The sequence below is a fragment of the Melitaea cinxia genome, chromosome 23 (genome assembly GCF_905220565.1).
Source record: "Melitaea cinxia chromosome 23, ilMelCinx1.1, whole genome shotgun sequence".
Taxonomy (NCBI): domain Eukaryota; kingdom Metazoa; phylum Arthropoda; class Insecta; order Lepidoptera; family Nymphalidae; genus Melitaea; species Melitaea cinxia.
Window position 1 is genome coordinate 9,795,959 of NC_059416.1, and position 23,307 is coordinate 9,819,265.

General features: G+C 34.9%; 1 protein-coding gene across 1 annotated transcript; it reads right to left on the reverse strand.

The window, feature by feature from the left end:
* Positions 1-1,213: 1,213 nt before the first annotated feature.
* On the reverse strand, positions 1,214-23,221 carry LOC123665232 (casein kinase I). Its single transcript, XM_045599567.1, has 9 exons — positions 22,971-23,221; positions 11,085-11,191; positions 7,984-8,105; positions 7,596-7,790; positions 7,212-7,311; positions 7,006-7,108; positions 6,791-6,877; positions 5,912-6,097; positions 1,214-2,666 (listed from the first exon to the last, which is right to left on the reverse strand). Exons 1-9 carry the CDS (start codon positions 23,097-23,099, stop codon positions 2,664-2,666), a joined length of 1,032 nt encoding a protein of 343 aa, XP_045455523.1. The 5' UTR covers positions 23,100-23,221; the 3' UTR covers positions 1,214-2,663.
* Positions 23,222-23,307: the final 86 nt, after the last annotated feature.

Here is a 23,307-nt window from a genome sequence, read left to right on the forward strand (position 1 = left end):
TTGACAGGAAGAGGTTGAAATTTGAATTACTAAATTTGACCCAAGAATAATAAAAAATAAAACAAACGGGGTGAGCTAAATAAAACCGTTTAAAAACAACCATTGTCACGTAACAAAACGACGCGATAATTCGAACTCATCGGCGTCAAACACTCGACAATTCAAAGTTGCAGAGAGAAAAAACAGAAAGCTTGTAAGTACTTAGGTACATTTCGAGACAAGTTCAAACTTGTACATCGTTACATGTATCATCGTACACGAGTATTGTCGCTCGCGTATAAACATATTGCCGTTGCGCTCACACAGGTGTAGTGACAGCCGTATTCAGTTTGTCAACCTTTTTACAAAATCTGGTTGGGAAAGGGTTAGACTGATTAAATATGTTTGAAGATTAATTTATGTGCGGTATTATACTTCATAAAGAAATTAAACCATTGATTAAAATTTTGTAATTTTAATTTATTTCATTAGTTTGTTTATCGATAACTATACTTAACAACACTATGCAAAATTGTACCTAAAGGTTGCTGGCGCTACAGGCACTTCACGCGAATTATGACATGGCGGTTAAAGGATTCAAATAAATATAACAAATATGGTTCCTTAAAACTTTTTTTTTAAAGTATGATAAATTCTCGCTAGTATAACAGCAAGTTCTAAGCATACAGATTACACTATTTAACCGACTTCCAAAAAAGGAGGTTCTCAATCCGACTGTATTTTTTTAATGTATATTACTTCAGAACTTTCAGAACAGACTGGTCGGTGGACCGATTTCGACAAAAAAATTTTATCAAAAGGTGGTGTGTCATTTGGTCCCACTTAAATTTATTTGAGATCTAGCAACCACTTTTCGAGTTTTTTGTCGACCTACGTCGTATTATACCGCATAACTTTTTTCTGGGTGTACTGGTTTTGATGATTTTTAATTTAATCGAAAGCTGATGTTTATCATGTGGTCAAATTTAAATTTCATCGAGATCTGATTACAACTTTTAGAGTAATCTTCAATAATGCGTATTTACTTGACTATTTTTTTGTCTACCTACGTTGTAAACAAAGTCGGTTTTTTTCATTTGCGAGCAAATGCAATTATTTACGTCACATAGTTTGAATGTGGCAAGATCACAATTTACTATAATCACTAAGAAAGAAAATAATATTCTCTATTTTTATGCCAATACTAAGGACAATAAAATAAAACCACACTGAGCACGTTTAATATTATTTATTAATATAGAGTTAAGTGCAATATAATGAACATATTAAAATGGAGACAAAATAACCATCGTCGGTTCATGTACATAGCATGATATATTCCTCGACCGTAGGTTCAAAGAGGAATATGAGATCTATATCATAACCTGGTAAAAAAATGATATTATATATTCCAGTCATGTGGATGTAAACAGTTGTCTTTGTCCCCAAGTTACATAAACATCTTCGCAAGATCTACCATGTACACTTCATTAACTAATGTTTAAAGTTCGGCGACTCGTGACTTCGATCTCGGGGAACTACTACGGAAGTCTACACTTGATATTTATTTCTATAAAAATATCACCTGACGGTTGAGGGGTTAGTTGTATTGAGTGACGTCACGAGTCGACACAACCACGACAAATCCGAGTGTTCTTAAAAAAATAACAGTTAAAATGAACACTGTTTCGTATTTACAATTTTCATCTGTAGTACTTAAAATATACGATACATATTATGTATGTACCTAAGTCCTCCGTGACGCTCCACGCGCTCCTATGTACAATTTCAAGAGAATGATTTGACGAATAACAAAAAGAGTTCATATAAACAATGGAATTTACATGAATGTGGACGCGTGCGGAGCGCCCCGTAGGATCGGATTCACTTCTTTATTTTATTATTAACCTATTTATCTTTTTTTTTACATTTTCCATTTTCATAAAGAGATCTATATTACGAACCAGATATCAGTGTTTTAGAAGATTTTAGCCAATATTCGCGTCGAAGTAATATTTTAAACGTATTTATCCGCATTAGACCGTCTAAAAAAATATGTGAGTCTATACAAATATATTAGAAAACGTACACACTTTGGAGTTTTCTCAAGCGACTGTGCACACTGCGTAAAACTATTATAGACATAGAACTAATCATACCGATTAACGCTAGCTAATTAGGAAGAACTAACATCGACGAACTAAATAAATATTGAGAGAAATAAGACCTAAATTTTAAATTATTAATCAAAAATGTCACATTATTCCAAACATTACAATGAAACTTTCAATATCGATACAAAAATGCAAACGCACGAGCCGGGGCCGCAGTCGGCGCGCGCCCGGAGGACGTCGCCGACAATATGATACAATCCCAAGTGAAAAAAATAATAATATATTATTTAATCTGCGTACACAGAAAAAGTTAGTCACCGAAGTTTTTATACACTTTCGTTAAACAAAAGAACACTATCCACTACGCCGACGCGTCGCGACGTTAAATTAAAAGGCCTCAGTAACAAAATGGAAAGTCCGTCCGCCTCGCCGTGACGTCACAGCCACCCGCGGCGCGCCCTCGCACTCACACGCACACCCGCACACGCACACACTCACACTCGCACACACACGTTATCGCGCTCGCTTCCTCGCCGGGCCGCCCGTGGCTGCCGAACGTCGTAACTTCTTTCACTGAAACAGAAAACATTCATCCGTTAGGAGGTAATAAACATATAGTACAACTGCGCTACAATACATAATATATTTTACTAATATTTACTACACAATCATACTTCTATCTATGGTACCATTTTTCTGTTATCATTGTTTGTAATATTAAAATAACCGCTATTCTAAATGCATATGGATGTATACACGGTACATATACCAAAATAATTTTTTTTACAATTTTTGCCTATTTATCTGTATGTTTGTTCCAACTAATCTCTGAAACGGCTCGATCGATTTTAAGAAGACTTTCAATGACAGATAACTGATGTATTAATCTTCTATACATTTTGAGTCTATAAGTGGCAAAAACCATTTACTAACTATACTGTATTATACTATAATAGTTAAGTGAAAGTAATGATGATATTCTAGCTAAAAATTAAAAATTTCATATTACCCTTGCTCCAAAATTCAATTTTAAATTTTATTGAGTCAAAAATATTTCACATTTGCAAATTATTCATTTAATATATACAAAATTCACAGTAACAAAGCAAACAAATAATACATTTTTAATAAAGTTATCGTCAGACATTTAAAAAAAATTTAAAATTACTGAACTCTAAAGATAAAAATGACAAAATTAAATACTTTTTTTTTACAAGACAGGAGAAAACAAAGCTATTTTAAATCTCTTTTTTCATCTTATGAACAATTTTTACACAAGTTTACTTCTTCTAGTATTAATATCTATTTTTATTAATAAAACGTAATAAATTTAAAATACAAATTTTTTTTTCAGTATATGTTGAGAAATGCACACATATATACAAAACAAAGACAATCACAAAATTTACTAGCAACGTAATTCTAGACCTTCAAAATGTTAATCTATACCATTTTACAAAAACCAAATTATTTAGCGATAATTTAAGAAAATATATTTTTATTAAGCATCTCGATATTACTTAGTTCGGTGAAAACAGACAAATAATTTATGATAAGCTACAGTGCATTTCTCTATAACATCTCCATCAAGGTTTAGTTGGAGAAATTGGTATAGATTTCTTCTTCAACTGACTGGCAGACTGGTGAGGTTTAACTATCTGTTTACTTGCATCTTGTACCGCATGGATAGATTTCACCTAAGAGGGAGTAGGTATAATTATTTTAAAGGGAATTTCAGCAGCTTTGGAAATATGTACTGTTTAGGAAGATCTCAATCAAACTTCAACGTTTCAATAAAACTATAACATTATTCATTTTCAAGGCCTGTTTCACTGGTTGCTGAGGCTTTAGAGGCTTTATTGTCAGAACGTAGGGGAGAAGTTGTTTCACTACGAATAAACTAAAACTTTTTGTACAGATACACACATCTATACGTCTGTCAGATATCGCTATACGTTAAATAACTTTATCAGCAACCACGTACACACGAACCTGAGCACGTGTTCTGAATAAACAAAATGTTTCTCGGCCGTGACAGTGATGTAAGCGAAATGCTGTTCACGTTTTGAAATAAGCAGTCAGGATGAGTGCGGGTGAGTGCGGGTGCGATTGGGGAGGGCGGGTGTGGACTGGGGAGTGCGGGTGTGGCGGATGAGTGCGGGTGTGACGGGTGTGTGCGGGTGTGACGGGTGAGTGCGGGTGTGACGGGTGAGTGCGGGTGTGTGCAGGTGTGTGCGGGTGTGTGCGGGTGTGACGGGTGTGTGCGGGTGTGACGGGTGAGTGCGGGTGTGACGGGTGAGTGCGGGTGTGTGCAGGTGTGTGCGGGTGTGTGCAGGTGTGTGCGGGTGTGTGCGGGTGTGACGGGTGTGTGCGGGTGTGACGGGTGAGTGCGGGTGTGACGGGTGAGTGCGGGTGTGACGGGTGAGTGCGGGTGTGACGGGTGAGTGCGGGTGTGTGCAGGTGTGTGCGGGTGTGTGCGGGTGTGACGGGTGTGTGCGGGTGTGACGGGTGAGTGCGGGTGTGACGGGTGAGTGCGGGTGTGTGCAGGTGTGTGCGGGTGTGTGCAGGTGTGTGCGGGTGTGTGCGGGTGTGACGGGTGTGTGCGGGTGTGACGGGTGAGTGCGGGTGTGACGGGTGAGTGCGGGTGTGACGGGTGAGTGCGGGTGTGACGGGTGAGTGCGGGTGTGTGCAGGTGTGTGCGGGTGTGTGCGGGTGTGACGGGTGTGTGCGGGTGTGACGGGTGAGTGCGGGTGTGACGGGTGAGTGCGGGTGTGTGCAGGTGTGTGCGGGTGTGTGCAGGTGTGTGCGGGTGTGTGCGGGTGTGACGGGTGTGTGCGGGTGTGACGGGTGAGTGCGGGTGTGACGGGTGAGTGCGGGTGTGACGGGTGAGTGCGGGTGTGACGGGTGAGTGCGGGTGTGTGCAGGTGTGTGCGGGTGTGTGCGGGTGTGACGGGTGTGTGCGGGTGTGACGGGTGAGTGCGGGTGTGACGGGTGAGTGCGGGTGTGTGCAGGTGTGTGCGGGTGTGTGCAGGTGTGTGCGGGTGTGTGCGGGTGTGACGGGTGTGTGCGGGTGTGACGGGTGAGTGCGGGTGTGACGGGTGAGTGCGGGTGTGACGGGTGAGTGCGGGTGTGACGGGTGAGTGCGGGTGTGTGCAGGTGTGTGCGGGTGTGTGCGGGTGTGACGGGTGTGTGCGGGTGTGACGGGTGAGTGCGGGTGTGACGGGTGAGTGCGGGTGTGTGCAGGTGTGTGCGGGTGTGTGCAGGTGTGTGCGGGTGTGTGCGGGTGTGACGGGTGTGTGCGGGTGTGACGGGTGAGTGCGGGTGTGACGGGTGAGTGCGAGTGTGACGGGTGAGTGCGGGTGTGACGGGTGAGTGCGGGTGTGACGGGTGAGTGCGGGTGTGACTGGTGAGTGCGGGTGTGTGCAGGTGTGTGCGGGTGTGTGCGGGTGTGACGGGTGTGTGCGGGTGTGACGGGTGAGTGCGGGTGTGACGGGTGAGTGCGGGTGTGACGGGTGAGTGCGAGTGTGACGGGTGAGTGCGAGTGTGACGGGTGTGTGCGGGTGTGACGGGTGAGTGCGGGTGTGACGGGTGAGTGCGGGTGTGTGCAGGTGTGTGCGGGTGTGACGGGTGTGTGCGGGTGTGACGGGTGAGTGCGGGTGTGACGGGTGAGTGCGGGTGTGTGCAGGTGTGTGCGGGTGTGTGCAGGTGTGTGCGGGTGTGTGCGGGTGTGACGGGTGTGTGCGGGTGTGACGGGTGAGTGCGGGTGTGACGGGTGAGTGCGAGTGTGACGGGTGAGTGCGGGTGTGACGGGTGAGTACCTCGTTATTGGGCGGCGGCTGCGGCGGCTGCGGCGGCTGCTGGGCACGGCGCTGCGCGGAGGGCGAGCGGCGGTCGGCCGGCGCGGCGCTCTCTTCCATGCTCTGCTGCTTGCGCTGCCGCAGGATGGTCCAGTCGAACGTGTAGTCGTACTGGTAGTTCATCGTGCGGAACAGGATGCGGAACAGCTGGGGATGAACGTCAGACTTTAATATCACAGACAACTACAGTAATATTTTAACAGTTAGTGTGGGCTAGTTACAGATACGAAGAACCCTCGTTTTTGCGTGTGTGGCTTATGTCCAAGCAAATAATAGTTGTATAAAATATATATATATTTTTAATACAACTAAGTCGGCAATGAAGCATACAGCTCACCGAATGATAACAGTACCTTAGCTTATAGCAGCGTGCAACAACAGAAGCATTGCACATTGCCAACACTATCTATCCTCTACCTTACCACAGGATAATACTGCTTGATAAACAATGCTATTATTTAGCTGTGACCTTTTATTTAATAAATAAAATGTAAATAATCATTTCGATTTTGACATACAATTTTATTTTTATAGTTAATAGCTTTAAATATTGTAAAAAAAAATTTTAGACATACACACAATACATGCATCTTTTTTTTCTCGTAAACTATACAAAATTGCCAAAAAATTACCTTATATACAAAGCATGTCAACACTTCATATTAAGCAACTCGACTTTTAACACTAGGTTAAGGAAGCTAGTGAGGAACTTTTATTTTGAATCATATGATGGCAGCACTTTCCATGTTGCCAGTGACATCACTAATAATGTTTTATCGAAGATTGATGATCATCGGAATATGCAAAGAAAACGTTCCTATTAAATAAATTACAACTAACCTGTCTACAATACATGTAATCAGGAGCTTCGTCAAAAGTAAGTCCGCGGCAGTAATTTAAATACATCGAAAATTCCGCCGGGAATCCCTGTAAGAGACATGAAATTACATTAATGCTTTTTTCTAATTTTAGCAAATAATAGTAAATGAATTAGACACCACTGCTACTAACAGTCTACTGTATAAAGAATGTATGAAATTAAATAGTTATTATACCTTGCACAAAACTTCCACGGGAGTCGACATCTTTTTCTCACTAATACGTTCGTATTTTTGTTTCTTTGTGATTGCTTTTAAGCCTTGCCATGGCAGGGAACCTCTGTAAGGAAAAATTTTAATATTTAAAAATTTTAACAGGTATATAACACTTTTGTAACAATATTTCAACAAATAAATGTTATGATATATGTATCAAATCTCACCTATTGAAATACATAAGTACGTAGCCCAAAGATTCCATGTCATCTCGTCGTGACTGCTCGATACCGAGATGAGCATTGATTGACGCATAGCGAGCGGTACCTATGTACAATATAATAAACAATTTTTATAAAGTTAACGAACTCATATAGTTATATTTTTAGCTTAAGCAATGGAGACATAATAGCTATAAATAACATTTAGCCCTAACAATTAACTTTTTTTAATTTTGATATTATACTTAAGTCTAAGTAATGTCCGCAACATGGCTGATCACCGTGGAGTCATTTACCATAGCCTCCGCGAGCTTTTCTTACAAAAATTAATACTTCCAATGTTTATTTCAGTTCTCAATTATAGAAAGCTCTATAGAGGTAGTCACTCACCAGTGAGGTTCTTGTCCTCGCGGTAAGAGATGTGGGCTCGAGTGCGTATGTCACGGAACTTTTTCGCGAGCCCGAAGTCGATCATGTACAGCTTGTTGCAGTGCCGCCCGATACCCATCAGGAAGTTATCCGGCTTAATGTCGCGGTGGATGAAACACTTGCAGTGGATAAACTCCAGACGACCGAGCATTTGATCTGTGTATGAAATGTGTAAACATTTATTATTTGACACCCTATTTTTTATACAAGCGTAAACTAACTAAGCTTATAAGCTTAATATAGCTTACCATCAGGTGACGGTACGCTTGTTTACCGACCTTGTTGTATAAAAAAAAGTTTACCTTAATAAAAAATTTATGAATAACTGCAACTAGTAACAATAGCTAACCTGCAAGCATTAGAACCGTCTTGATCGTAAACTGACGTGAGCAAAAGTTGAATAGGTCCTCCAGGGAGGGACCCAGCAGGTCCATCACGAGGATGTTGTGTTCGCGATCGAAGCCATACCATCTAAAACGAGAAAATTTAACTCATTACTATGATTAAAACAAGATATATATATATATATATATATATATATATATATATATATATATATAGTAATAGATCATTTTGTTGTCTTGCTGTGGTCCGTGGTGTTGTTACGTTAACCCACATTCATTTAAAGAAAAACCTACTAAAATATTATAAAGCTTCTATTAGCCTTCCTCGGTTAATGGAATATCCCAAGCAGAATTGTTGAATTTTGTAATCAAAAAGAATCTTTCAATCTGAACTAAAGTCCGTCGTAGTAAGCTTTATAAAATTAAAATTATGTGATAACTACAACTTTTTCTATGCTGCATATTGTCAATAAATGTAATTAATAGTCCTACCTACAGTAAATCAATAGTCAAACATTGTAAATCAATAGTCAATATCAACAGTTCTTGTAGTAGCGCAGATTGCAGCTAATTTTCGATACATAACTAACCTACACCATTAGTTGCTTCACTAGTTATTAAGTTTAACTCTTACTTTATAAGTTAATGTACATTTAAACTTACTACTAACTTTATAAGTTCATTTACATTTAAAACAAAACTCGTTTTTATTTTTCACAAAAATCTGTGTCTACGTTTTTGTTATGAAATTAATTAATTATTCCACAAACTTTGAACAAGCAATGAATTTGCGGCCTTGAAACAGTTGCTAAAACTGTAATGAGGCCATCTGACAATTTACATAATATGATTGTGAAAATCTCTTCAAAACTAAGCACTTTATGGGCTTTGTTTAAATAATATACAATGTGATACTTAGAGCCTATTCAAGTTCCCATTAACGCTATTTGACAGATAACAGTTAAGTTTCCTACATCCTACAATTAAGTTTATGAAACATTAATTTTCAGCATCAAATTTCACTACAGATACTTATGGCATATTTCTATTCATAAAGATGAATCCTAAAGTTAGTGTCTTAATTCAAGTGAAACAGGTCCTAATGGCCTATTATACCTCCTTCTCTTTAACTTTATCAGCAAAATTATATGCAGGATAAACTTTATCAACAAGCTCCACTTAATTAAGACTCATTGCGATATCTTAAAGAAATAATACTAAATTTTGGTTACAGTTTAAGGTTTACAGTGTAAATAATGATAATATTCATTTAAGTTTTCCTATTATTATTACTTTATTAGTAGTTCAGTCTTGAAATGATTCGCGACCAAGACACAGAAAGACTAATATGAAAAATACACATATCATCACTTATATTATTAGTATGATTTTATATTGTATCTTGACACTACCTACATTTATACATTATAATAAAACAACTTTTTCGGATTTTATCGCGGTTTATTAGGTTTTTTACATTTCCGACGACGTTTCGGATACTTTACAGCAACCATTTTCAGGAGAACTTCCTTAAAAGGACAGCGATAAAATCCGAAAAAGTTGTTTCATTATGAGTGAAATTCAAGTAAACATTAAAACATTTATTTAATCGATTTCAAAAAAAGGAGGGGGTTACTCAATTCGACCGTATATATATTTTATGTATATTCGAGGATAACTTCGTCGTTTATGAACCGATTATGAAAATTCTTTTATTGTTATGTAGGAGATATCCCTGGTGTGGTACCATAATAAGGAAACCAGGATCTGATGATGGGATGCCAGAGAAATCGAGGGAAACTCGAAATTCCGTATAACTTTTTACTGGGTGTACCGATTTCGATAATTTAATCGAAAGCCGTTGTTTATCATGTGGTCACATTTAAATTTCATCGAGATCTGATTACAACTTTTGGAGTAATTTTTGATAATGCGTATTTACTTGACTAATTTTGTACTTTGACAACATTGTATTACTTGTAGATATAATTGAAGTCGGTTTTTTTCGTTTTCCTGCAAACACAATTATACACTTAAATATTTCAAACATCTTCAATGTTCTGTACATAGGATATGTTAGTTTTATTATCAGTATAGATTACTGCTTTTAAAAAGCATAAAAATGTCAATTAAATGTATCATTATTTAATATCCCTTTGTGTTTGTTATATGATATAATTACGATTCCTGGTAAAATAATATTTACCTAGTTATAATTTATTTGGTTAATAATTTCCAACCTTTCTCAAGTACCCATGAATAATGGTTTGTTATATTCTATAGCCTTCCTTGAAGCAAAGCCAAATGCAAAACAAGATTTTCATTTTTAATAGATTGATCTAGTGATAATTAGATAAGTTGAAGCCAAACACTTATTAAGATTTCAAATAATCCTCTATTCATTTTCAACGCAAAATGCGACAGTAACATTAGAGATTCATAATTTCAATTTTTCTTTATTTGTAAGTTTAATTAGGTTTTTAAATTTTCTTATAATAAAATTATGTGTTTTCTTATTAGATGATTAGAAATTTAAATAAATTATTAATTTTTTAAATTACATCTGATCTGCCTCATAAACAGTACATTTTTATACTAATCACTATATAATAACTATTGTAACTAATTTTTAAAATAGTGAGTTTAAAATAAAATACTCGATGTAAATGTAGGAGTCAGTTCTTTCTATGATTTGTGTTTAAAACACAAGCAAGAACACTATCAAGTATTAAAACCTTTTAGACAGTAAACAACATGCATTATCAGAGTTCAAGTCATCATTCATCTGGAGTCGCCGTTTGCACCTACAATTGAGGTGACACTTAGCAAGATTATAACGTACGAAAAAAGTTTTAATGTAATGGTGTTCATTTTGTTGCTGCAACTTTGAAATAAAATTAATAAAAAATAAAATAAGTCTGAAGTATTAGCTTTGTTGCGACATGCGTGAATATTTTAGGCAATCTCTGGTATATCTAAGGTTGTTTTTTATTTATTTATTAGTTATTGCTAAATGATATAGGCTATATTTTAAAGGGAAAACAGCCTTAAAAAATTTAATCTACATGGCAAAACTAGTATATTATAAAATTGACACTCTACTTACCTTATGTGTGGTATGCCAATGCCCCCTTGGAGCATTTTATATACACGGCTCTCATATAGAAGCTGGGGGTGTCGTGCCTTTACTGATTCTATCTTTACGGCGACTTCCTACAAAAATAAAAAACATATTAATATATTGTAATTTTTTAATTGTCTTAAATTATACTGTAGAAAATTGTTTAACTGCACTCTGATTTAATGGTGCATGTGCGGTGTAGGCGCCTATACACTAGCAGTTGCGCTATTTGTATTTCTACAAATATTTCTGTCCTTGTGAGTCTCCCTACTGTGCCTAGGACAGCACATTAAGCTTTCGGGCCTGGTTACTATCATAATTGCCTGATAGCGATTGTTACTCATAGTAGAAGTATACCTGCCAAACTGCAGTGGAGCAGAATGGTGGATTAAGCTCAGACTCTTTTCCTACATTGAGAAGGAGGCCATTGCCCAGCAGTGGGATGTAACAGGCTGATCAATCAACGAAAATAGCTGTTTATATCAAAAACAACCAAGTCTATCAGTACAATAAAGTAAGAGATACTTATGCTTTGTGATAAGACATAAATGCTTTTAAAGTATATAGTTATTTGATATAACTAAACAAAAAAAATTCTAATAATAATCTTATAGTGAAAAACAAAATTGTACAATGAAAACAATTTTTATACATTATTATATATTATACAGTATTAGTGTAAAGTATTGTTGTATAAAAAACTTATTTCGAGAAGCATTTATCAATATTGTATACTTTCAAGCCACAACCTACCTAACACAACATTACAAGTTAGTCCCTAAGCAACACCAAATCATAGAACAATGTAGCCAACCAAATCCATCACAGATTTGTCATCACAATTATAATTGGAATAAGACTTACAATTTAAAGAAATAAAAACCAAAATTTATTCCATTCAATAGATTTTACCTAATATGCCACACCACAAATGGTTTCTGCTGTCATGCCATATTTAGGTTGTGTCAAGCAAAGCAATTAAAAAAAATGACTCCTATTAATACTAACCCTTACATTTTATTGAAATATTATACGTATTTAAAATTCACAACTTAAGAACTAAATATTTATATAGTTATAGTACAAGTAATGTACACATGAAATGGTGCCAAGCATGCTGGCAGCATTTCCCCGTTGAATTGCTATGCCTATTCTGTGGGCAAAAAATGCACCAGCCCTCGTCACCAGTGGAGGGAAGAAGGCGAGGAGTTATCTCCTTTAAAAAATATTTAGCACTGCTACTCCAAGGTCGATTGTTTCGACCGCAAACAGCACAAAGATGTAAGTTGAAATTAGTGACGAATATTTTTAACTTTTTAGCTGGTTTTTTTTGTAACCTTAATTTGAAGTTAAAGTAATAAAAACCAAAATATTAGTCATGATGTAAATGCATTCAAACTTCGATGCTAATTCATAGGGGCCATTCTTAATCTACTTCTTTCATTATTTGTCATAGAGCCATACAAAATATAGAATAAATAAGTACAATAATAAGAATTAAATTCCCCCTTTTAATTATACTTGTCTTTGATAGGTTTTGATCATAGGGACATCTTACAAGATGTTATGACAATAGTACCATGGATCATACATATTCAATCAATTCAAATTCAAGCTTCTTCGGCATTCACTAAATCATTGTCCATACTCTTGAATTTTTCAGATAATATAATTATAAACACGTATTGATTACAAATTTGCTACTGATTAGTAACTTGTAGCTCTTTCTTTAAAGATTTTATATTGTTATAAACAAGTTTCAACTAAAACATCAGATACAATTTATTGTATAAGTTACTTATTCAGGCAGTTTTAATTATACCTTTTATTTAGAAAAAGACACTAAATAAAAGTAAGTCATGAATTTCATTTAGATATAATGGAATTACGAAAAATATATTTCAATTTACTTTTTACATAACTGGCATATTTAACTAAAATTAGGAACCGTGTAAAATAAGTATCTATATAAGTAGTGTCAAGGATTAGCTTGTTTGGAGTTTCAAAAGCCAATATCATATATCGAACTGGCTGTTTACGAGAATATCGCTTTGTTGAGTCATATTTTCTAGTTTAAATTTTATTTACCTGCATGCCAAATTTAGCCAGAAATATGTCCCCGAAGCTTCCACTCCCGATTTTGCGGATGATTTCATATTTATTATCTATTAATATTCTCTTCCTGCTAAATAAAATGCGCTCGAAGGAAGCCATTTTCTTTTACCTTCATCACTCGCTGTCACTAATTCTAAATCAACTTTTATTTCAAAACACTATTTTTAACATTTTACTTTAAATACCTATAATTATTTAAAATCACTAATTATATATAAACGCTATGAAAAACTACGTAAATTAATCATTTTATTACGAAAGCGGGCATCGTCAGCTTGTACTTCGTGACGTCACAATAGCTGTGATACCAGCTACAAAAAAATAAGAATATTACCATTCTACACAGAACTACCATCATGGTAGATTTTCGATTGGTAACACTAAAACAAGAACTCTCAATACTTTTATTTGTGAATGACATATTTTGAACATTTCGTCATATTTTAGTAACTACTAAAATAATTCAAAAAAAAAATTGCACATCAATGCACTTAGGGTCAAGAAATGTAAGAAAAAAATATGAATAATTAGTTGCAACAATATTTATACCTATATAGTCTGCCTGTTAGTTGTTGTCTATATAAATAATTAAAATTAGGGTGTCTGTTTACAATATTAAAATAACCACTTTTTATTAAATTTATATGGATACACGGTATATATACCAAAATAACACTTTTTATAATTTGTCTGTCTGTTTGTTCCGACTCATTTCCGAAACGACTGGATTTTGACGGGACTTTCACTGGCAGATAGGTAGCTTTTTTGTTGGCAAGGAGCAGTAGTTTTTAGGACGGGGTAGGCAGTCAAAAAAAAAATGAACAGCCACACTGCAACTTACTTTCTCGCAATTTTTTCTTAATTTATTTCAATTTTGTTGAGAATAGAGGCTTTTAGATAATTTCAAGAACAGACAAGTACATTATTAGACACGTAAAGTGCATTTATACTAATAATGCAGGCGTACAAATACACGTACAGCAACCAACTGATACTTATCAAACAAATTGGCGTCAAACATACGAAATTGTATGCTTAATGAAAGTACTGGTTTATTTATCAAAAAATGAAAAATTATAACATTATTTATATGTTAAATCGATACGCCTGAACAATTTTTAATTTATCCGTAAAATCGAACGTGTTGAATTTGGATGCACTATTTACTTCTATTAAACACACATTTCTGTTACATATTTCACAAGTAAACTTATTCATCACTAACATATTAATATTTTCACTAATAACAAGATCGCACAAACGATAAATTCAAAGTGATTTGTCATAATATTACCTACTCTGTGGAATGGCGGATGCGATTATCGACCGTATCAAAAATCATAATTATTGGTAAAAACGGTATCGAATATAAGACAATTTGATTTGACAGGTTATTGTTAGGCTGTGCCTCCTTTGTCACGGTTGCGTGCGTTAGCGATCCCGTGGGGTCCCACAACGACGATGAGGGCACCGCTAGTTTTTAGTGAGTAGTCTGGCATTGCACCTACCGCCGGGAGCCCAACACTCCTGTCGCCTACGGGTGACGGGGTCTGTACATAAATGCATTTTCCAGCGATAAAAAAAGGCTGTGCCTCCTAACATTGTTAAGCCGACCAATGTTAAAAACACAATACTTAATTCGTATTCCATATGACGCGCGACATTTTAAAATTGTAGGATCATATAATGTTCTACTGTCATTGCTAACATTTTGTTGGCGATTGTAGGCAGAAGTTTCATAAAAGGCCCGTCGTCGATTTGCGCGAAGCGCTGATATTGCATGTACGGCGGGTTTTTTAAATTGAAGCGGATTTAAATTGAATTATGGTTTGTCTTTTTCAAAAATATGTAATGTTCATGTTTTATATATAATTTTTAGTAACATGTCAAGGTAGGCAATGCCTTTCTGCCTATATGAAATGCACGCTACGGGAAAGGAGATATCCCTAGTTTGGTACCATGATAAGAAAACCAGGATCTGATATGATGGGGTCCCAGAGAAATTGAGGGAAACTCTCGAAAATCCGCATAACTTTTTACTGGGTGTAGCGATTTCGATGATTTTTAATTTAATCGAAAGCCGATGTTTATCTCGTGGTCACATTTAAATTTCATTGAGATCCGATTACTACTTTTGGAGTAATCTTTGATAATGCGTGACTATTTTTCGTCTACCTACGTTGTATTATTTGTCGATATAATTGAAGTCGGTTTTTTTTTTCGTTTGCTGCAAACAATTATATTTTAGATTTTTTTTATAACTTGGTCTTGGTCTGTCCTACCCCTAGAGTGTTTTTTTTGTGCCGCGGAGGGAGGGCAGCCCTCGCCCGCCGTGCGAAAGCGCGCGAACGAATGCGTAGAGGAGCGGCGGGCGAGGGCTGCCCTCCCTCCGCGCCTCCGCGGCACAAAAAAAACACTCTATGGGTAGGACAGACCAAGACCACGTGGACAGTGGGGTGCTCCGATTCGGTTTTGGGTATTTTTCGAATTTCTAAACCTATATTCTAGCACGCAATGTTACTAATTTTATTAGAATATTATGTCTGACGCGTTATTTTGTTTAAAAGTGTCGATTTGTCACACAATGCAAACAGTACGAGCTCAAAGGTATTATAATAGCTTTAAATTCTGCTTATAACCTCAAAACTTTAACCATGGATATCTCCATAACCATGGGGTTTTGAGGTATGACAGTGTTACCTTGTATAGATTCCCCTACACCCTCCACCCTCCACACCCAAAAACCCCATAATTCGGTTTTTTTTGTACGGAGCATTGCAGTGAGCGTGCTTTCGCACGCAAGGGCGGAAGGGCTGCACTTCCCGTAGCGCCGGAGCCAAGCGTTCCTCTAACTTTCGAAATTCTTCTTCTAACCTCAAAACTTTAACCGTGGATATCTCCATAACCATGGGGTTCCGAGGTGTGACAGTGGTACCAGGGGTAGCGTTCCCCACCCTCTCCCCCCCCCATCCCCCCACGGTCCCGAAATTCGGTTTTACCTAATCTAAAGCTTTACCGAGAAATAAACATATTTTATTAGAAAGTTTTCAAATTAACTCTGTAACTTGATATTTTTTAACTGACCTCAAATATTTATTTATTTATTATCCAACGATCATGTTTTCATTAAACACCATTAGTATTGTTACAGAAAGAGAAAGCAGGCATTTGAAATTCAATATTTTTTGTAAATATTCTAGTAAAAATATCCATGATTTCAATCAAAAACTAGCAATTTTGGTATTTGATTAGATATTACTTGATACGTCGATATTTTGCGCATAAAACATAAATTAAACCATTAATTAAATATAATAAAATACTTTAAAAATCCTCCTCCTACACGGAAAAAGAAGCCTAATGCCCAGCAGCAGGATGTTAGACTAAATTGTCATTGATCGCTTTAAAAACAAAAAAAAATTATATAAAGCCATTAAACCAATCAATCAAATCAATCAAAACTATATAACGACATTTCCAGATGCAGATAATCATTATTGTGTTTGTATGTTAGTTTAATGGTGGAGGTTATTTCTTATGAAAGTTCCACATTAGGACTTCTTGATGGTAAAAAGTACATAATATACTATAATTGGAATGATACAGAGAATATTATACATAGAAAGACAGAATGTTTTTCTATTTTCCAGTTTCAACTGCATAAATTTGGGGAAAAACATGCTAAAATATTATATAGCCTATACATTGGTGAATGGACTATCAAACAAGAGAATTTTCAAAGTTCAAAGAAACAAAATTAATCTTCAATTTTATAATATTAGTATAATCTTTTGACTAAGAGTGTCTATTTCATTTTGTCTTCTACTGTATATTATAAGAAAACTGGTTTATTTTTCTTGAGGACGGGTTGGCGCAGCGGTTATAGCACTGGCTGTTGCGATGGCGGTCGCGGGTTCGATTCCCGCTCGCGACAGAGATTTGTATTGGCCATATAGATGTCGTGGTCTGGGCGTTGTGCTTGTGCATTGTGTGTGTTTCCGGACCCCCCGCCCAGGAGAAAAACCTACTGGAGGCCATTGAGTGTGAAGCGTTTGTTTATTTATTTATTACTTTTTCTAACGGTGGTCCGGAAGAGATCGCTATTTAGCGATAAGACCACCTTTTGTACATTTCTTTTTTTGTTATTTTTTAAAAATATATAATATTATATATTTTTCTTCTTCTTCAGATTAAAAAATACATATTTCAGACTCCTAGTAGCAAATATACATCTATGAATACAAATATATACTAGAACAATAAACCTAAAACTAAAAATTATATATAATATATTTCTGGTTGTACAATAAAGTACATTTGTATTGTATTGCATTCTTATTACAGCAATTAAGGACTAATCTATACATTTCATTACATTTATTAAGTAAAGGTAGTTAATAGGTATACTGTGCGGCTACGTTAGTAAAGAATTATAGCCAACCCCTCTCTTCCCGTGGGTGTCGTAAGATGCGACTAAGGGATAACATAGTTCCACTACCACCTTGGAACTTACAAAGCCGACCGATGGGGGGATAACCATCTAACTGCTAGCTTTGAAATACACAGGCCAAAGAGGGGCTGCAGTGTTTTCGGTACGACAAAGCCAGACCAGTGACTATGGGCAAAACACACGAGTTCAGGTCATTTTTAGCGTGAACTTATTGAGACCAATGTCCAGCAGTGGACTGTGATCAGCTAAAATGATGATGATTGATGATTGAAGATTGAAAGATATACTATTTGTATACTTATTCTTTAAAGCATGTTTATGTTTTTTCATAAATTTAATGTTTTTCAATCAGTCAAGCCCTATTATTAAAAATTATTTTGATATTTCTTTGTATTATTCTATCGCAAATTAAATCTTTAGATATAAACTGTACTGAGATAAATTTATCAATTACTGAACTGATAGGAGTATTATTAAATAATTGCATATTGTAAAAAAAGAAATTCCGGGTACTAAAAAATCAACAGAGTTAAGTCGTAAGATAGAAAGTACGATGATAATAACTTTCATCCTTTAATTAATATATTATATAATTAGTTATTTTTACTGTAATAGTATTTAAAAAAGACTTGAAATAATATTTGACTCATAGTTTTATGTGTATTCTATATAAGTGTGTATTTTATAGCATACTAGCTGTTCCTGCGCGCATTGCTACGCTTCTTTTTTTTTTTTGGTCGTACCAACTCAGAAAATTTTGTGAGCTCATGCACAACACTTTGCTGAAGGCCATGATATGATCAATTGCCTAGTTTACGATTCTATAAAGGACATACAGACAAACATTCATTTATATATATATATATATATATATATATATATATATATATATATATATATATATACACATATTAGTATATACAAACTAATACACTCGGCCGCAACTTCTTAGAAGCCAGGTGTAAACGGGTAATAATTCGTTGTATTTTTACGTTCTTGACGTATATTTATGAATTTTATAGGCTATTTGTACCTCAAATTAACGCGGTCACCCGCGTGGTCAGCCGCGGGCCACAGCTAGTATATTATAAAACGCACATATTCTCATTGAATCCAATATGTTAATTCGTGCACCGTTAGTGCCGTTACAAAAAGGGAAAGCAGGAATTTGTTTATACAATTCTAAGTTTTATTCATTGAAACTTGTAAATCTTTCTAACAGACTAAAATAATATAATTGTGTTTGCTCGCAAACGAAAAAAACCGACTTCAATTACATCGACAAGTAATACAACGTAGATCGACGAAAACATAGTCAAGCAACTACGCGTTATCAAAGATTACTCAAAAAGTAGTCATCAGATCTCGATAAAATTTATATGTAACCACATGATAAACATCAGCTTTCGATTAAATTAAAAATTATCAAAATCGGTACACCCAGTAAAAAGTTATTACGGATTTTCGAGAGTTTCCCTCGATTTCTCTGGTATCCCATCATCAGATCCTGGTTTCCTTATCACGGTACTAAACTAGGGATATCCCCTTTCCAACAAAAAAAGAATTATCAAAATTGGTACATCCAGTAGAAAGTTATGCGGTATAATACAACGTAGGTCGACGAAAAAAGCGTCAAGTAAAAACGCATTATTAGATATAACTCGAAAAGTAGTTGTTAGATCTCAAATAAATTTAAATGGGACCAATTGGCACACAAAACCTTTCGATTAAAACAAAATTTGTCGAAATCGGTCTACCCGGTCAAAAGTTCTGATGTAACATACATAAAAAAAAAAAAAAAAAAAAAAAAAAAAAAAAAAATACAGTCGAATTGAGAACCTCCTCCTTTTTTGGAAGTCGGTTAAAAAAGAGGTTTTCAATTAGACTAATTTGTTAGCTCGTGACTTTTTACTGCGTTTACCAATTTTGATGATTCTTATTGTTATTCAAAGCTGGTGCTTGTAATTTGGTCCCATTTAAATTTCAACAAGGTTTGATGACTTTTTTGGTGTAAATTGAAGTCAGTTTTTATTTTGTTTGCAAGCAAACGCAATTATTGTAATTTACTAATCTATAATATATAGATATTCCGCCGCTAAGGAAGTTTAATTGGGGTTGATAGCAGCTATAAGTTCGCCTGATAGGTTATTACTACTGCAGCCTAAAAAATAAGACTAAAAAATAATGTGGTGTATAGAGAGGTTTTATAAAAATAACTTAAATTATACTAAATTGTGCCTTTAAAAAAGTTACTCAGAGTGATAAGCATTTCAAGTGACTGAAATAAAAAATAATTTGCGTTAAGCATCTTAATAGTAATGCATATCTTCATAACCACGCGGACGTAGTCGTGGGCAGTTTGTGTATTATAAAACAAAGTCCCCAAAAGCATATGTAATCGATTTCCTCAAAATCTACTGAACGGATTTTCATGGGGTTTCACCAATGGAGAGAGGGCTTCAAGAGACGGGAGAGAAAACTTTGTGACAAACTGATATCAACGCGGGCGAAGCCGCGGGCACAGCTAGTCTTAATATATATAAATCTCGTGTCACAATGTTTGTCCTCAATGGACTCCTAAACTACTTAACCGATTTTAGTCAAATTTGCATACCGTGTGCAGTTTGATCCAACTTAAAAGATAGGCTATATTTTATTTTGATATATTATGTTATTATTATATTTCAGAAAAAAATAAGGTGATACGAAGTTCGCCAGGTCAGCTAGTATAATATATAATATACTAAAAACAATAATCACGCATGAATGCTAGTAAAGAGTAAAGAAATAAACTAGGATTGACGGATTTGTGTTCAAAAAGTTTTCAATGAAGACAACAGGTTAGAAAATCTCCACCAAATTGTTAATTTGTCTATTACATTCTATCAACATGTTCATACAGCAATTGAATAATTTGTATGGAAGGAGACATACACACATCGCCAAAGACTTGTATATAAGCTCCAAATTTCAGAGGCCTCGACTTGCCCAATTCGATACAAACTGTTCATTTTAATTAATTTGTTATAGTAATTTTACTGTATGTAAGGTTTAACAAGAAAAAAATTAGTCCTGTATATGAGAAAATAGGTAGAACTTGTAAAATACATCACTATAGTTTCTATATTTCCTTATATACAGTTTATAAATTTGCATTCTGACCTTCTCTTTGCTTCTTTATTTATTATAGAAATGTACTCTTAACTGTTTTAGATATGTAATCTTGGAGATTTTATAATTATTTATAATGATACTCTAAACCCTACATCATTACAATAAACAAAAAATAATGAATAAAAATAGTAGGATAAAAAGAATGATGTACAAAGGCAGTCTTATTAATAAAATTTAGCTTTTTAAGAAGTAAATATAAACAGAAATAAAGAAAGCCGGTCAGATCCTTTTCCATATAATTATACAAACATAGTAATGAAATAAAAAATATTTTTAATTTGCATGGTTTATCAAAATCAAACTATGGCACTAACACTGGTTTGACACACAGAATAACCTCCTACACCATATAGTCGGAACCTAGTTCAGTCTGTAATTTGTAAACAAAACACTACCTAGTGTTTGCTCGACTATCAAGGATAAAATAAATACTAAACCACATACTCAACAATTCTTTTTATATTCTTACTAGCTCTTGGAAAACGTTTTCTTTGTGATAGAAGGGTGAAAATTTAGGGTAGTATCTATTTTTTAATGCCAAATCATAATAAAATAAAAAATAAATAATTTATCTAAAAATTAAAAAAAAAAATTTAGAGGTGGACTACCCTTACCATTTAGAGGGATGAAAAATAGATGTTGTTCGATTCTCAGACCTACCCAATGTGCACACAAAATTTCATGAGAATCGGTCAAGCCGTTTCGGAGGAGTTTAACTACAAACACCGCAATATGAGAATTTTATATATTAGATTTTTGGGTTGTCTGGAAGGAATAGCTAAATAGCCATATGTCTGCCAATTGTACTTCATAGTATGTAAATGTTTTTAAATGTGTTTAATATTTAAAATGTAGTTGTGGTGTACAATAAAGTATTAAAAATAAATTAAAAAAAAAAAAACAAATGTTGATCATTAAAATCTATCTGTCTATGATTCAAGTTGTATGTAATTAAATAACCATTTCATACACATTGTGAGACATATGACTCATACATTTCTCATGGTAACTCAATAAATACATAATAAATAAACTAATAAACATTTCACTTCTTGGTTTATTAAATAGATATTGTTTAGATTCAATTTAACATAAGAGCAAAAAAGGAATTGATGGGTGTTTTCTATTGACATATTTGAATAAAACAGCGAAATTGTTTTTATGTGTGAATTGTTTTTAGTAAATAGTTTGTAGAAACTAATATAAAAGTTTTGTTAAATATTTTAATATTTGACAAAACGGTGGTGAGACCCACAAGGACGGCCAACTAGACCAAAAGTAATATTATAAACAGTTTTTTATATACTTGTCGATATTTAATTTATGTCAAACTGTCCGTGTTTGTGACCTTGAAACTATAACACATCAGTAAACTTAAATTTAGCAGTCAACAACATCGTTCCAAACAATAAAAATAAAACATAAACATTATTAAATAATACATGAACATCAATATGTATGACTACACAATCCCAATATTAAATATAATTGACTATATTATGTAAAATAAAATATTCAAAATTAAACAAGCCTATTTCTATCATAAGAATTAGACAAAAAAAGTGTGATGCCTACGCATTTTGGAATTATTGAGTAATACTTAATCGAAATAGAAAATGCAATAACTACAGCTACTTTAATTACAACACATTAAACTATAACCATGTTTTTATAAATAAATTGTAAGTTATGAAGTTTTTATGAAGTAAAAAATAAAAATATCTTTACTTTTGTTTCACGAGTTGCACTACCTCATTTTTTTTCTTGTGCATACAAAAGAAACCCACACAACACATGAGGAATAAAACAGCTAACTACCAAGTAAGCACGTTTTTAAGGTCACTGTCAACTAATTTACTTCCTAACAAGAATTTACATGATTAAATATGGCGAAATATAATTTTTCTAAACAGAAATTTTGTTTTTGGTCAGGCAAACATTTCTATTTAATGAATCACATTTTATCTTTAAGAACGTGGTATACGTGTAAATACGACGTAGACGTAAACCTGATAATAACATCAAACCCTTGAAATATGCTAAGAATATTCGAATAGATAAACGACAAATAAAGCCATGTAAAGTATTTAGTACTAATTAATTGAAATAATATATGAATAACATTGACTTACCTCGCCATTTCCAACGTTTATTCCCAAAAAAATTTCACCAAACGAGCCACCACCGATTCTTCGAATGATTCTATATTTATTAATAATCAAAGTATCTTTTCGAATACCGAACATATGGTGGTACGACATGTTTGTTGCTTTGCTATATTAAAGTAAATCTCAATAGTCGCTCAAATTAACACTCGTATGAAGTCAAGGATCATTATTCGCTCAGCAAGATATTGACGAATCGTCAGTTGGCAAATAGTGTATTTCGCAGATGTTTTTTAGTTTATACAGAGCGATGTAAGTCTTCAATCACTGCAATTACACGTTTTGATAAGCAAACACTTTTATT